Source organism: Arachis duranensis, chromosome 9 (genome assembly GCF_000817695.3).
Source record: "Arachis duranensis cultivar V14167 chromosome 9, aradu.V14167.gnm2.J7QH, whole genome shotgun sequence".
NCBI classification, from domain to species: Eukaryota; Viridiplantae; Streptophyta; class Magnoliopsida; order Fabales; family Fabaceae; genus Arachis; species Arachis duranensis.
Genome location: NC_029780.3, coordinates 107,071,325 through 107,087,335, shown reverse-complemented (window position 1 = coordinate 107,087,335; position 16,011 = coordinate 107,071,325). Strand labels below are relative to the sequence as shown.

At 34.9% G+C, this 16,011-nt stretch overlaps 2 protein-coding genes across 2 annotated transcripts; one reads left to right on the top strand and one right to left on the bottom strand.

The window, feature by feature from the left end:
- On the top strand, positions 1-2,553 carry LOC107466789 (RING-H2 finger protein ATL8; the record flags this gene model as incomplete). Its single annotated transcript, XM_021131087.2, is given in 3 exon segments — positions 1-232; positions 450-547; positions 1,698-2,553. Coding segments are annotated over 3 exon segments (684 nt in total). The 3' UTR covers positions 2,125-2,553.
- Positions 2,554-6,717: 4,164 nt separating this feature from the next.
- LOC107466771 (uncharacterized) lies at positions 6,718-8,021 on the bottom strand. Its single transcript, XM_016085770.1, has 2 exons — positions 7,478-8,021; positions 6,718-7,397 (listed from the first exon to the last, which is right to left on the bottom strand). Exons 1-2 carry the CDS (start codon positions 8,019-8,021, stop codon positions 6,718-6,720), a joined length of 1,224 nt encoding a protein of 407 aa, XP_015941256.1.
- Positions 8,022-16,011: the final 7,990 nt, after the last annotated feature.

The window sequence follows — 16,011 nt, the reverse complement described above, 5'->3', positions numbered from 1 at the left end:
CTGATTTTCAGGGCTGCGTTTCTCGAATTGGGGAGTGAAAAGTTTTGATTTTTTTTTTTTAACTTTGATCGCGATGATTTCTTCTGGGCTCAACTTGGTGATGACTGTGATTGGGTTTGCGGTGAGCACCATGTTCATTGTGTTCGTGTGCACGAGGCTTGTCTGTGCTCGAATCCACTTGAATGCTTCAAGGAGATCCTTTCCCATTGCTTCCAGATCCAATCTTAGCATGGTGATGAACATTCTCTTACTCTTAGTTTTGTTCACTTTTGAATATCATTTATTGGAAGAAATTGAAATCAAATAAGATAAGGTTAATCTTATTTTGATTTGTTCGGATTTGCTTAGCTATGTGAATTATTGTAGTTGAGTTTTCAGAAGCACTGTGTATGGTTAGTTTTATTTGCATTGTGTTTATTATTAGCAATTGGACATTTTCATGTGTTTAGATGGAACGGGGTTGGCATGGTCTTGAACGCACAGCTGTAGCTAAATTTCCAACAAAGAAGTTCAGTGACAAGTTCTTTTCGGCTGAAGAAAATTCTCAGTATGTTCATCTATCTGTTTCTGTAAATTACTTATCATGTTCGGAGAAGGCTTGTTAAGGCTCTAGATAGGAAGAGTGGATCAAATGGGGAAAGTTCTGTAGTTAAAGGTAGCGAAACCTATGAAAACTTTTGGATCGAAAGGTTAAAATATAAGTAGTTTAAAGATGGATATGTTTTATGATCAGAGGGTACTTTGGTGTCGTTTGATCTACATAGTTGACCACAAGGCTTAGTTGCTGCCATTGTTAGTCCATCTATTGTTGTAGTTTCATGTCATGACTCATGTTAGCTTAATCCCCTGTAATTTGCGCAGTTTGTATTCTCTTTTGTTTATAAGTGATCCTTCTCCACTCGTTTTGCATTTTCTTAGACCGCAGTATCTATCATTAAGTCAACTAGGTAAGAAAACCACTATCTGTTGTACAAATTTAGTAGTGCCTGCATCTCAAATTTAGCTAAACCAACAGCTATCTGCTAAAAGCATAAATGTTTGAACTAGTTAATTAAACTGTGTAATAGATGGTGCCTTCACGACTTTGCTGAGTCTGCATAGTGTTACAAGTTTGTTCAGTACTTCAATTGTTGCTTATCATTTGTAACCTTCTGTTTCATGACATTTCAAAAGACTTCAGGACTCTTAGATTTCAATTTTGCTCGTGTTCATAATTATGTTTATTTGGTTCACTTTTTATGAACATTACTTTATGGTTATCTTCATGAACCTCCCCCACCCTCAAAAAAACAGGAAGATTTATCATTATACTATCCTACTTTTTCAACCACACACAAGTCGTTTACTGGTTTTCTTTCCCTTTGTTGGAGAGAAATACATTAATCTCATAATGAGAGGTGAATGTAACTTAAGCATGGGAGATAAGTGAAAAATTATTAGCATCATCAAGTACTTGTTGTGTGTCTAGCTCTTAAATTATGGGCTAAAAGATTATTCCAATCTGGTAACTTTGTTCACCATATTGGAAATTTACATTATTGTTGTAAAGGTGGTTACACCTTATATATATATTTTTTTTCATTAATTCTTAAAGGATACACAACATGAACAGCCATCTGATGAAATTTGTCATGTCTGAAAAAAGGGCTTCAGTCATTATTCCTGGTTATAGATATTTAATTTATCTGTATATGCAGGTGTACAGTCTGCCTCTCGGAGTACCAAGGTGAAGATATTCTGCGTATCCTTCCCTACTGTGGACACTCATTCCATGTGACCTGCATAGACTTATGGCTGCAGCAGAATTCCACTTGTCCAGTTTGTCGAATATCATTGCGGGAATTTACTGAGAGAAAGCGGTTAATGCAACCCTTATTCAGCTCTGCTTTACGACCTCATCGCAGCGCAGAATCCATTGAGAACCCCCATTATCTCTGTATGATGGGTGATAATGGGTTACCATTGAGAACCCCAGACAACCATGGGGCTAATGTGATGCAAGAGGACAGTTTTCCATCCGAGGGTGGTGGAGCAGATGCTACAGATAGCATCACCTGTCTTATTCCGGACGATCTTGTTAAAGATGAAGAGAAGAAGCATATAGAGAGCCCGTCAAACTTCTAGAGACCGGTTCATGTAAATCCACTTTTTGATGCGGTACTCTGAAATCACAAATTGAGCAAAGGTCATCTTCCGAATATGGGTCAAACTCCATTGCATGCTGAAGGATGGTTGACTGCTTTGCTCTTAGTGTATATGTAGCCATGAGTTTTGTTTTCCCTCACTGGGTTTACATTTTTACTTTCTCCTCTCTTTGTTCTGTTCTTTAGCTTCAACACTAGCTAGTGTTTGAGATTTATTCTTCCTCTCCTCTCTCTCTTTCTCTCTATCCTTGTGTGTGCATGTGCGCACGCATGTATGTTGTAATTAGTTGTAAGACCATAAATTGCTCAAGATAAATTGGAGCTATATCTCTGTGTCTTTGCCTCTTCTGGCCATTGATGTATGTTGTTGTTTTGGGAACACACAGTTATTCTAGCTAGGTTCTAGCTATCTTACCCCTGTTTTTTGTTCAATTATTATTATTATTTTGAAGGGATATGCAATAATGTTGGGCCTTGCTTTCTTAAGAAAAGGCACGGACATTGTATACTTGAGATTGAGGGAAAGGGATACCAACATGAGGATCACCTTTTAAAGATATGGTCCCTTTATTTAAAGTAAGTATTTGAAGAAAAATGACCACCTTTTGGATTGTTTTATTTATAACTTCTTGGGTCCAGTTGTCTCTTAATAGGTGGAATCTGCTTCCTTCTTTCTTCATATAAATGGTTTTCACTTTCCAAATATTTTCATCATCACTGTGGCTCCAGTTGTTTTAATTTGTTGCACCACCTGTGACATGGAAATTTCATTCACCTTTTGAGGTGACACCATATAAATTAGACAGAGAAACCATATGCAATAGAGTATTGCTACTAAAAACAATAACTCTCCACAAGTCTACATGTTTTTGAATTCATATTGCTATTGAGTGAGTGATATCATAGTTTCTCTAGGTTGGACATTGGCATATACTTTCAGTATGATTTTTTATTTTTCTTTTATTTATTTATTTATTTGTTGGGGGATGGGGGTGGGGAATATGAATGCTGATTGGTTTTATGTAGTAACAAACAAGGCATCCTTGCTGACGTTTCTCTCATTTTAAGAGTGCTGGGGGTCATTGGACACCAATCATAAAAAGGACTTATGGTAGTATGGTACATACATAGTACTATAGTATTTATTTACTTTATTTAAAGTGTGTCCCTTAAAATAATAACTTTGGCATAACTTTTGTTTGTCCCAATGACAATGACTACTTTTCCATTCAGTCATTGTTGGGAGACTTTGTAAGCCAGTTTAGTCAGAGTGTGTATGAGATCTTATATGAATTTACAAATAGCCTTTTGTCTGGAGAGTGTGTCTCCTACTAATAATCTCCTTTAGTTAGAGTTTTAGAGTTTATCCGTTCTATTTGTGATGCTGATTACAAAAATGATTGCAAAAAATGTGTTGAAATTCTACAGAAACATTTATATCCACTAATTTACATTATTCATAATGTTTCTAAAATAGAAACAAAAAGATGAATAATTGTTAATATTCTTAGAAGGCCAAAACTGTAATTGACCGACAAATAAGGGAGTGACACACTGACACCTGACACAGTTGAAACACTGATTAAAATTTCTAGTTATATCTTAATGGTGCTTATGACTAATACAAGGATGGTTATCAAAAGTTTTTTACCGCAGAGCCAATCTTGATAATATGAGAAAAATCAAAGGACATGAGTGTATATTGTCATTGTTCGAACTTCGTAAGTTGGAGTGTAAGTTCCATATATGTGAATAGGAGAGGAAATTGTCAAATTCTTTTTGAGAGATCATTTTTTTTTAAATTAGTTTTTGAAATATTTTTCAAATTAAATTCGTTTTTTAAAAATTTTAAATTAGTCACATTAATTTTTTTTGTTACTTTTATTGTTAATAAAGTCAAAATTTACATGTGACACATTAAGTGACACTATACATTATATCTAAGATTTTTTTTCTAATATAAAATAAAAAAATTAATTAATTCCTGAAACAAGATTTTTGAACTTTATTTTTTGAAATACGATTTTTTTTTTATAATTAAGGCAAGTTCGTCACACCCCAACGAATTCTAGAGTGAGTTCGGCAAACTATTTAAATATGGTGGGGCAGTTTCATTTGTCCCTTTCTTTTTCAATCTCTCCTCCAAATTTATTCTGTTCCTCCTTGCTGTCTTTTCGACGTCTACGAAGTTTATTGTGGACGACATTCTCAATTTCAGGTCAGTAAATACTATATTAGTTAGAGTTACTTTTTTTTAGCTTAGTTAGAGTTACTGTTTACATGTTAGATAAAGTTACTAGTTAGAGGTTGCATGTTAATTAGAGTTACAGATTTATTGTTTACATGTTAGTTAGATTTTTTATGTTATTATTTTTAAGTACATTTGCTATTTATTGTCTATAACATGTTAATTAGTATAACAAAGTAAATTGTTAGTTAGTTTAGTCAGAATAATTAGTTTAAGTTGTGAATTAAAATGTAATTAGTGGAATAATTAATTAGGTTAAGTTAGATTAGAAAGAAATATAATTAGTAAAATTTAGGGTTCAATTAGTTATTAATTAGGGTTGTTTAGGGTGTTAGTTGGCGGCGTCATGTAGTTGAGTTCAATTTAAATCAGTAAGTTTAGAAGCAATTATAGATTCAAATATATTTTTTAATAATTTAGTTAACGTAAAAAGAACTGAGTTCAGTGTATGTGATTTTATTTTACTAGAGTGTGTTTAGATGGAGCATCAATTATTGAGCTACGAGAATACGATATATAGATTGGATGAGGCTGAGCATATTGCTAGCAGGCTTGATCGAGTGGTACAATTTTTTCACTGTTGTTTATTTTATTGTAATTAATAAATAGTGAACTTGTTATTTTATGTGTTTATCGTCCCTGTTTTTTTTAATTTTTTGTTTCTGTTTGGTAGGCGTCTCAGATCTTGCACACCAGGTGGAATTTGATGACACGGCCGCCAGAGTAGATTAGGTCATATCTTAGACGAGTCGCGTTTGAGTATGTGGCCTATATGGTTGAATTCGAGCACGACTGGCCACTTGCCTCAGCGTTGATAGAGAGGTGGAGGCCTGAGTCTGACACGTTTCATATACCATGCGGGGAGATGACTATCACCCTGCAAGACGTGGCCTATCAGCTGAGACTCAAAATCGACGGTGATCTGTGAGTGGATGCATAGGTGGGTGGGAGTAGCACCATCAAGGACGGATCATTGAGGAGTTATGTGAGCAGATTTTGGGTGTTGTTCCTGACCCAGAGGGCAGACAGTCACAGACCAAATAGACTGTGAAGCTCACTTGGTTCCATAACACGGTTTGCAAAGAGCTGAAGCAGGACGCCACAGAGGAGTGCCTGTTGAGGTACACGAGAGGGTACATCATGCAGTTGATAGGGGATATCCTATTCCTAGATGCATCTGACTCTCGGGTGCATATCAGGTGGATCCCCCTACTAGAGGACCTTGAGATGTATGGCCGATTATCATGGGGCTCGACTATGTTGGCATGGCTGTACCGCCAGATGTGCCGTGCCACGGAGCATGGTCAGTGCAATTTGGCTGGGTGCATTAGCTTGCTACTATCCTAGGCCTATCACCATATTCCGCCACTACGACCCGATGGCTTTGATACTCGTCGGTTTTCCCTGGTCGAGAGGTATTATAAATACTTGTAAAAACCCTTCATTAAATTATTAATTAGTTAATAAAATTGAGCGATAATGTGAAATTGTGGTTGGCATTGTAGGTGGGTTCAGTACTGGCTGGACAATGCCAAAGACGAGAACAGACTTAGGCATTACAGTCGTACCCTGAACGGAATTGGGATGCTGAATGTAGGTGATAAATATTTAAGTATTACAAATTTATTTTAATTTAATACCTATTGCATTTGAAATTTGAATGCTATTATTTATTTGTGTTTTGTGAACAGGTTGAGTGGACGCCGTATGCTAACCCACGGCTGATTGCTTTAGTTCCACTGGCGATAGCAGAGGCCGAGGCCGAGCGGCGATTGTCTGTCTACTGCTTTGCTTCGCTATTGCCGAGTGGCATCAGGTGGGCCAGGAGGTACGTCAGTTCGGTGGCCTACAGCACATTCCGACCATGCCACTGAACATTGACGAGATGTACAGGCTGGATGGTCGGTTTGGGCGAGGCGAGTGGTTTCCGCAGCTAATTGGTGGCTGGCATGAGTTGTGGGATGCTTGAGCCAACCATCGTCTATATATACACCATCATATAGACATGTGTCCTTCCCTCCCATATATGACTCGGTACCTGAAGTGGGCAGACACGGAGTTGTTCGATTTAGGTGACCAGCACCTGGTGGCGGCTGGAGTTGTGCTAGAGGACCTGCCCATTCACCATCCACTTGCTCCAGATCTATATCAGCCGGATGATGGTCACCTTTCAGAGATGAGGCCAAATGCCGGAGGAGGGAGAGGTAGGGTGGGGGAGAGCCAGAGGGAGAGGTAGACGCGGTGCAGGCCGAGGGAGGCAAGTTGGTGACGAGGTTCACCGCAACAGAGACTCCGTTAGCTCGCCAGCTCACCAGGCCGAGGATGCTAGCCAGACGGTTGGGTCTCTTTCAGGACCCGTACGCAGAGACTACTTGTCCCTGAGACCCTCTGGATCACATCACTCGGAGGCCTGGACTCATCAGCATACTGTGCCAACTGTGACTGAGGCATTTCTTCAAGCCAGTTTGTGATTGCTACATTTTTGTCCCTCAGCCGGCCAAAATAATAAGCGAACTCACGCTGCGACTTCGAATACGCTGCGTTAATCAGAACCTTCTTCAAGTCTTTGTTCTTAAAGTGAGTTATGAAGTTAGCTACAAAGTGTTTTGTACAAAACTCCTGGAAGGCATAAGGTGGTTTCCATAAACTTTCTTCCGCGTTCAGTTCACCATCAATGTATTTGTGTTTGTCTAAAATCACTAAGACCCCGGATTGTGGTGTCACATGCTGCCGCTGATATAAAAGAAAGAACGACCAAGCCTCCTTCGTCTCAACCTCGACAATAGTAAATGCAATAGGCAAAATGTTTGCGTTGCCGTCTCGGGCTATGGCCATCAGCAAGGTCCAACCGTATTTACCATATAAGTGGGTGCCATCAGTGGAGATAAGTGGCTTACAATGCTTGAAAGCCTCAACACACAGTGGAAACGTCCAAAAAACGTGATGCAACATGACAGTGTCGGCGGAACCAGGCCAAAACTGTGTCACTAGTTGCACCCAAGTACCTAAAGGCACATTTTCAGTTAGCTATTTATACATGTTTAAATTGTTTAGTAGCGAATAACCATAATGAAATAAATCTTACTAAGCAAGTATATCTGCATAGCGAATAACCAATGAGGAAGCTCGTTGTATGACTCCTCCCAATCGCCATATATTCTAGCAATGACTCTCTGTTTTGTAAGCCAAAACTTTCTATATGATGCCTTGTAACCAAAGTGATTCTCCACACCTTCTTGCAGAACCCTGATGCTGATAGTTGGATCGGCTTTGACCATCGTGAAAATATGTTGCACAATCACCTTCGAATCTAACCTACGATAGTCTTGCCCCATCGATGTGTGCATACAAGTATGAGGACCAGTGTATCTCCTAACCTCCAACTTTTCTTGCTTTCGGCGATATGATATGAGTATACTCCAATTACAACCGGGTCCGAATTGGATACATTGTGTATTATACCCCAAATGGTCACTCTCTACTATTTTGTACTCCGCAGCCCTCCTAATGCTGTACTGCTTAACTGCCAACATGACTTCTTTCTTGTTATTAAATTGTTGTCCAACCTCAAACTCATTGCTTGGATCCTCTTTGGGGTCTCCCTGGGTAAACGACCAATTAGAAGTCATTGCATCAAGATTCAACCTCGTGAAATGATCCGGCCAGTCATATGGTCAAGAAATGGCAGGCTGTGTCAAAGCGATTTGGGTGTCACTATAATAGTTCATCTCTTCTTTCTTGTCACCATCATCAGGAATTTCGGGTAATTCTTCATCAGCATCGTCTCCATCATCAGGGTTAACTTCATACTGAGCTATCATCAGATCCCTAATAATAAAATCCTCATGACTTTCAACACCGTCGTCCATTAAGTCAATATTACGAACTTCAACATTAGACCCCTCTTGACTACCTTCAAGTGGCATATTTAGATCTACCATCGTCCTTCTGGTAGTTCGTCTAACAGCTCCACTCAACAGGCTATCATCGACAGTATCTGTAGATGATCCTCGACCACCCAACTCATTGAAAAATATGAATAATTCCAGCAGATGAACATTTGTCCATCGGTTGTGCCACGACCTTATAATCCGTACGTCCTCGTCGTCGCGTAAACGATACCTAATTCAAAACAATACAAATATTTCTCACAATCGTGGTCTAATAAATATACTAGCAACAGAGAGAAGACAAATGTAATATACCTTTTATAAAACAAACTCCCATCTAGTTCGGTTGGATATCTGTAGTAAATTTTTTTCCTTTTTGCCTTTTGTTGTCCGACGGAATGCAATATCAGATTCTTCAACACTGCTAGACTGTTGACTTCCGATGTCATATAGGTAATTATCAGTTGCCCTGATCTAAAAATGATAGAACATTTTTTATCATACACTATTTCACCATCGTAATGAATAGATAACAATGGATTCCTTGACATTGTAGAGAAAAAATGTCAATAATAAAAACGAAAGTGGACAATGAAATTGTGGCTCTTTGTTCCGCTCTCCAACAGACATCCTTTTATTTTGGAAACGTAGCATAGAGTTCGTCGGGGGTGCGACGAATTTGCCTTAATTACAAAAAAAAATCGTATTTCGAAAAATAAAGTTCAGAAATCTTATTTCAGGAATTAATTAATTTTTTTATTTTATATTCGAAAAAAATCCTTATATCTATGATAGTTTTAATTAGATATTAACATGACAAGTTTACGCAATTAGATCAAATTAATTTCAAATTAAAAAGTGAAGTATTAAAATTCTCTCAATTTAAATATGATTTGAGTTAATTTTATAAATTTATCATATTAGCAATTAATTATAGGTGCGTGTTGTGACATTACTTAAATATGTTATATTAGCACATTCTAACTTTATAAGCAAAGGAAGAAGGACTAATGTGAGTATAAAAAAAAAAATTTAAAGACAAATTCTACTAAACAAAATTCAAAGACTAATTTAAAGAAGTAATAATTTTCTAAGGACGAATTTTACTTTTTACTCATGAGGAGTGTGAATGATTTCAAGGAAGGGTGGGGGGAGGTTTTGAAGACCAGCGAACAATGGCGGGGAAGAAAACAAAGTGAATCAACTACATTGCATGATGTAATTTCTTGTGGTTGGGAACCTTAACCTAAAGTTACAACATGTTACAGGCCAACAAGAAACGTAGAAATGGCGATTTTGGAGAAAGAAGGAGAAACGTTCCGTATTCACAGAATAAGATCGAGGGACAGAGATAAAACAAAATATGAAACTTGCTCCGACACAAATTTCTTAAGTCTCCATGAGCCTCTCAAATTCCAAAGCCGTGCCTCAATAAAACTCTAATTTTATCTTCCACACAGATTACATACTCAAAATTTTCAGCAACTTTTGGTTTTGTTCAAATTAATGTTTCATCTCATTTTGTTTATTTCTTTTTCTCGGACAATGTTTAGTCAAGACTAGCAAATTTATCGTATATAATTTATTTGGGAATTGATCTTTGTAATTGAGAGAGTAAATCAGTAGAGTATAATTTTTAATTCTTTTAATATTTTCATATTTTTTTATCTTATTTTAAAATATATAATATCACAGTATCTTATTAAGTAAAACTAAAAATTAAGAGCATTTATTCCCAATTTACTGTATATATATCTACCAGAGACGATACTTTCTTAGAATACAAGTATTTTCTATTAGTTAATTCGTTCACGATTGCATTTTATGCTTCAATCAAAATAGCACTTTGTATGGAAAAAAATACATCTTTTGTAGTTATTAGTTCTTTCATTTTCATATAAGATTAGTCGAATATTTCATTCATGACTGCATTACTTAATTTCATAATTGTCCAATTCATAAAGTTTTCTTGTCTTGCTGAAATTCTACACAAGATAGATCAAAACCAATATAGAGAATCTCTAAAACGTACGGTTTGCATATAGTTTCTTAGAAAGTAGTAGTAACGACTTTAATTGATAAGTTTGTGACTTAATGTTGGATGAGATGCCTCGGTTTTCATTATTAGCTTAAAAGTTATATGTTAAAATAGTTAATATATAAACAGAAATTCAAAATTGATAGTTTGTAAACAGCTAAACATGCATACAAAATTTTAATAGGCTAAAATTAATTGTTATAGTGTTGTTTTTCTAACATAGCTAATTTACATTTGGAGGCGTTGGAGCTGTTATAAGAAGAAAAAAGACAATGCGCTCCTTGTTTAAAAATAAAAGGTACACTTTGATGCTTAACTTTTTCATTTTAAGATAATATAATTTTTCTATTAAAAAATTTATTAAATAGTAACAAAAATTAGTTTTGTGAAGATTTTATTTATAATTTGTGGAGTTTTAAACTTTTACAAATTATTAATAAGTTTATTTTTAAAAATTTTTTTTATCAGTGGTGGTTAAGTGGAGAAAGACTGTCGCAAAAAAAAAGTAATTGCAATACGAAGATCTTTTAAAGAAAAAATAATATCGAACAAAAAATGAAATAAGATAATATTAATATTGATGATATTTGTATTGGTGATCGATTATGACAGTAAAGGAGATAACAATGGTAATAAAATATTAGACAGTAAAAATAGTAAAGATAGAAGTCATAATAACGAGGATGAAGAAGGTGATAGTAGTAGTGATCATAATTGATTATATTATTGAAAAGAATTTTGTAGAGTTTAAAATCTCACAAATTATAAATAAAACTCCCACAAAAATAATTTTCGTTCTTATTTAATGAATTTTTTAATAAAAGAATCATATTGTCCTAAAATAAAAAGATTAAGAGACGAAATATCTTTTTTTTTAGGACAAAAAATATTTTATCCTTCATAAAATGAACAAAAATTGAATTTAGTCTTTACTCTTTAAAAAAAATATTATTCCTTAGCCTAACTTCTTAGTGAATAGTAGTGATTGTGCATCATGCCCCAAAACTAAGTCAAATAATCACTTACAAAAATTTTATAAATTATTTATTAAAGAAACTTTTATAATAATAATAATTAAAAAATATATATAAAGTCGGTCTTCCCAAATACTTTTCACATTAATGTCTTAATGAGAAAGTATAACAAAATCTTAAGATGCAAAAATTTGAAAGTTATTAACATCATTGAGAGGAAATTGTAAATGCTGCCAAAGTTAGGAGAGAAAGTGGTCCATACACATGACATAATGAAGATGTTTGTTCTATGTTTGGGAGCATTAAATGGATGGTAATTGGTAAGTGTTACCAATGGCGAATTGCCCTGCTCCTCCAACTAACAAAAAAAGTAAGTGTACAGCACAAAGCCAGAAACCATTAAAAACTAGATGTAAACCCTGTCATCGATCAAAACATGAAGATTTTTTTGTTCATTAAATAATTTAACAAATAATACCTTAAAAATAAATGAACCAAATTATATATAGATTATGTTAATTTATAATAATTTCAATTAAAACTACATAATATGTAATTGTGTTAGTCGTTTAACACGTTTTATTTTAAAATCATTATATCTTAATTAAATGTTAAAAAAATTTATACATAGCTAAAGTTTTTCTTATGAAATCTATAAAATTAAATTACACTAAATTTTGCAATAAACAATCAAAATTTTGGAATCTAATATAAATTTTGGCCAGAAAAAGTAAACATGAATATGTTAATAAAAAATCATATTTTCTAATTATGAATTTAAATAATGTAAAAAAAATACATTTTTCTAAAAGTTTTTAGTATATTAATTGACAACTCAATTAACAATTAATTCATTGAATCATGCATGACAACACTAACCATTACAATTTAGTAAGTGTACAATAGCAGCAATAACAAGCTTAATCGAACAACAGAATAAGTAATTACAAATTGGGTTATTAACAACTAAACATCTAAATCCATACAACTATAACAACAAAAAACTCAACAACAATAAAGGGATAAAAGAAGGACAAGAGACTTTCGTCCAAAAGAACAAGAGAGAGGCAATGAAGTAACAACGATAAATTAAAAATGATGAGAGGCGATGAAGACGACGATTGAAAGGCAAGATGGGAAGGAGACAATCATCGGAAGCAGGACGAGAGAACGATGGCTGCGATAACCAAAACGATAGCAAACTTGAGGGGGAGAAGCGGTTGAAAGGGACAAAGTGAGAAACCAAGAAAGGATATTAAGATATTGCTATTTAGGGTTGGCAAACGAAAAAGTCTGTTCCGTTCTATTTCGTTTCACTAAAAGTCTGTTATATGGTGGATTAGTCCGCTCCATTCTGTTTAGTGAAGCGATTTTGAGTCCTTCCTCTACTTTGCCTAACAGCGGACTAGTGGATTGGCACGCCAAATTTGTCAAATCTATTTTTTTAATGATTAAATATTAAACAATATATATAATTTTTTAACTATTTCAATAAATTTATAATTTTTTAAAATATAAAAAAATTATAATTTTTAAATTCACAAATATTAAAATCTTTATAATTATAAATATGTAATAAACATAATTATAAACAAATTTTTTGAAACAAAATAATAAAACTAATATTGTCCAAAGCAAAACAAATATTATTCAAAACATATAATTAAACATCTTTAAGTTTATAATCAATCAAACATAAACATAATTCAAAATATAACTTAGAACACATTCAATTATCATTTTCATTTTTTTGTAGATCAATAATATCATAGAAATTTGTAAAAAAAATGACCCTAACAAAAAAAATGTCTGACCCGACGGAAAAGCCTATCCCGTCCCGCCAAAGCCCACAAGATTAGACGGTGTATGTTAGGCGGACTTTTTAAATTTGACGGTTTCAAATTTTTAACCCAACATGCTTTTTTTAACGGGTTACGCGAACCGGCCCGACAAATTTCGACGCGTTTGTCACCCTATGGCCATGCATATTCGCTTTTTTTTTTTTGTCTAAAACGATGTCATTTTGGCATAATTCCTTTGATTCACTTGTTTTTTGCCGGTTCTTTAGTTTGCCACAACTTGAAACAAAATGGTTTTGAGTAAGAACCAAACTAGTTTGGCTACTGATTCTTAATTGGTTTAACTCGTTTATAAATTAGTCAAATTAGTCTCTTAAAAATAATTTGTTCTTCAAATTCGATTTTAAAAAAATTTACCAATCAAATTAGTTTTTCAAAAGTTATAAATTAATTTTTTCATCACGTTATTAATAATTGTTGAGTTAAGAAATTAACTAAATAAATTAGTGATGACAAACATTATTTTTGGGCAAATAAATAATTAATGTGATTAATCATAATTGCGTATTACTAATTTTTTTTTTGGTTTCCCACGGTATCCCCCAACTCGGCATTATTTATAAAAATACTGGAGGCCAAAATATGAATTACAGCCCAAATAGAATGGAAAATAAAGCAAGGCTAATGGGTTAATGAAATAAACAAAGCCCAAAAGGAATCAAAGCTGAAAAATCAAAACGGGCCAAGCAAACCATATCAATACTCAAGCCCGATTTGTACTCAGCAAGCAATTCTCTCTCACTTGCTTTCCCCAACTCAACGTACACTTTTTCCCTTTGGTCAGAGAAACACAGAAGAAAGAGAGAGAGCTTCTTCCACACGCTACTCACCGAAGAAGAAAGAAAGAGAGATTAAGCTTGAAAGGCAAGAGTCTAATCAGAAAATCCAAACCAAATCCAGCTTAGGTTAAAGGTAACCCATTTCCTCTTACATGCATAAGATCTTCTTCTCTTCTTCCCAACTCTCTGCTCTATCCAAAATGGGATACAAAGGAAAGTTGATCTCTGTTCTTCACTGCTACAAATCCACGATCACAAGAGATTCTTGGGGACCAAGTTGCATCTCTATGGTTCAGATTTGGTTGACCATTGGAAGACAATTTTGGTTAGTCCTTCCTGGCTTTCGGTCAAGTTGGAGAAGTCAGAAGCAAAGATCCTACTTTGATGTTTGAGAAGAAAAAGTGAGCTTGTGGGTTGGTAAAGCTCAAGGCTCAAGGTATTGATCTTGGAAGAAGAACCAAGCAACATGCAAGGAGATAAAAGAAACTGTCTGTTCATTCAGAAAGCAATGAGAGAAAACCAGAGTGTGAGAAAAGTGTTCTGAAAAGAAGTTCCTCTACTTGGATAATGCTTACTTTCAAAGAAGCATTCGGCCAACACTGAAGAATTGCATCTGAGGTTTGCGAATCTGGTTTTGCACATAGCAAAGAGGCTGTAGATGAAGTCAATCTCCTTCATGTTTTACTGATTGTGATGTACTTTTCTAAGCTTATATTTCTGTAATTTCTTGAGAGAAAAGGCATTGTGAGAAAGCTTGAGAAAAAGCCAAGAGTTGAAAAAGGTTGAGAGATACACTTGAGAGAAAAGCCTAGAGTTGTTTTCTGATTTCTTTAGGTTAGCAAAGTGTCTTGTATCTTGTACCTGTTTGGTATCCCTTTCTTAGTTGGGTTAGCACTAAGAGTGAATAGTTAGGAGTTAGCATAGCCAATGTCAAGTTAGGATAGAACTTGAGTGTGAAATTGGTGTATGTAATTCTGTTAACTATAGTGAAATTCCTCCATAATTGTGGAGGAGACTGGATGTAGGTTGCATAGCACAAGGCAACCGAACCAGGATACATGCTGGTGTTTGCTGTTCTCTTCTCTGCTTAGTTCTGTTTTCTGATATTCATGAGACAAAAATATATTGTCTCATAAATTTTCGCTGCTGAGTTCAAACAGAATCAAAATTGCATAGGTATTTCAAAAGGGTAATAACAGCAATTAAAAGGAAGGCATAGATTCAACCCCCCTTCTCTAAGCCTACCACAACCTTCAATAATTTTCGTCAATATTTAATGATATAAAATATTAACTATATATGATACCTAATATGTTTAACTTGACACTAAATAAATATGTTTATAAAATTTATCAATTTAATATGTTAGATTATATTGGGTTAGGGTTTACGTAATTGAAAAATAGAGCTTGTAGAGAATAGTGAACAAACTAAAATCAAGACTAGTAAGTTGTTACGGCTCAACCCAGCTAGGCACATCGGCCAATCTGGCCCGAAGATTTTTCGACCCGCTTGGATGGGTCAACGCGTGTGCCCCGTCTGGTTGGTGACCCGCCCACGCACCCTTGGTGCTAGCTGCATGACAGCTGTGGAAAAGGAACTATTCTAGAAGGAGGCCTTTCTCTGTGGGGCCTGCCCTACTGACAAGGTATATAAGGGGAGGGTCTTATCCTTCCCCCAAGGTACGTCAGCTTACTCTCAGCTCTCATATCACCTATATACTCTACTGACTGGAGCGTTGGAGTGTGCTTGCAGGTGACACCCTCCACTCCACTTGAAGTACTCGAAAAATCGGCTGCTCCATCTTTCGTACCACGACTCAGAAACAGGCGGAAACCCACTCTCACATTCTAGAGACCTCCACGAACTATCCGGTATCCGACTTACCAAACATAAGTAATGGTTCTTGATTTTGTAAGAGCCTTAAAAAAATTATATTATAATTTGACTATTTTTATTTGTATTTAATTTTTTAATTATTATTTTTTAATTAATTTTAATAAATTTTATTAGAAAAAAATCAAACATACTAGTCCGTTAATCCGTTATAAAACAGAACGAACTAACATTATGAACTTA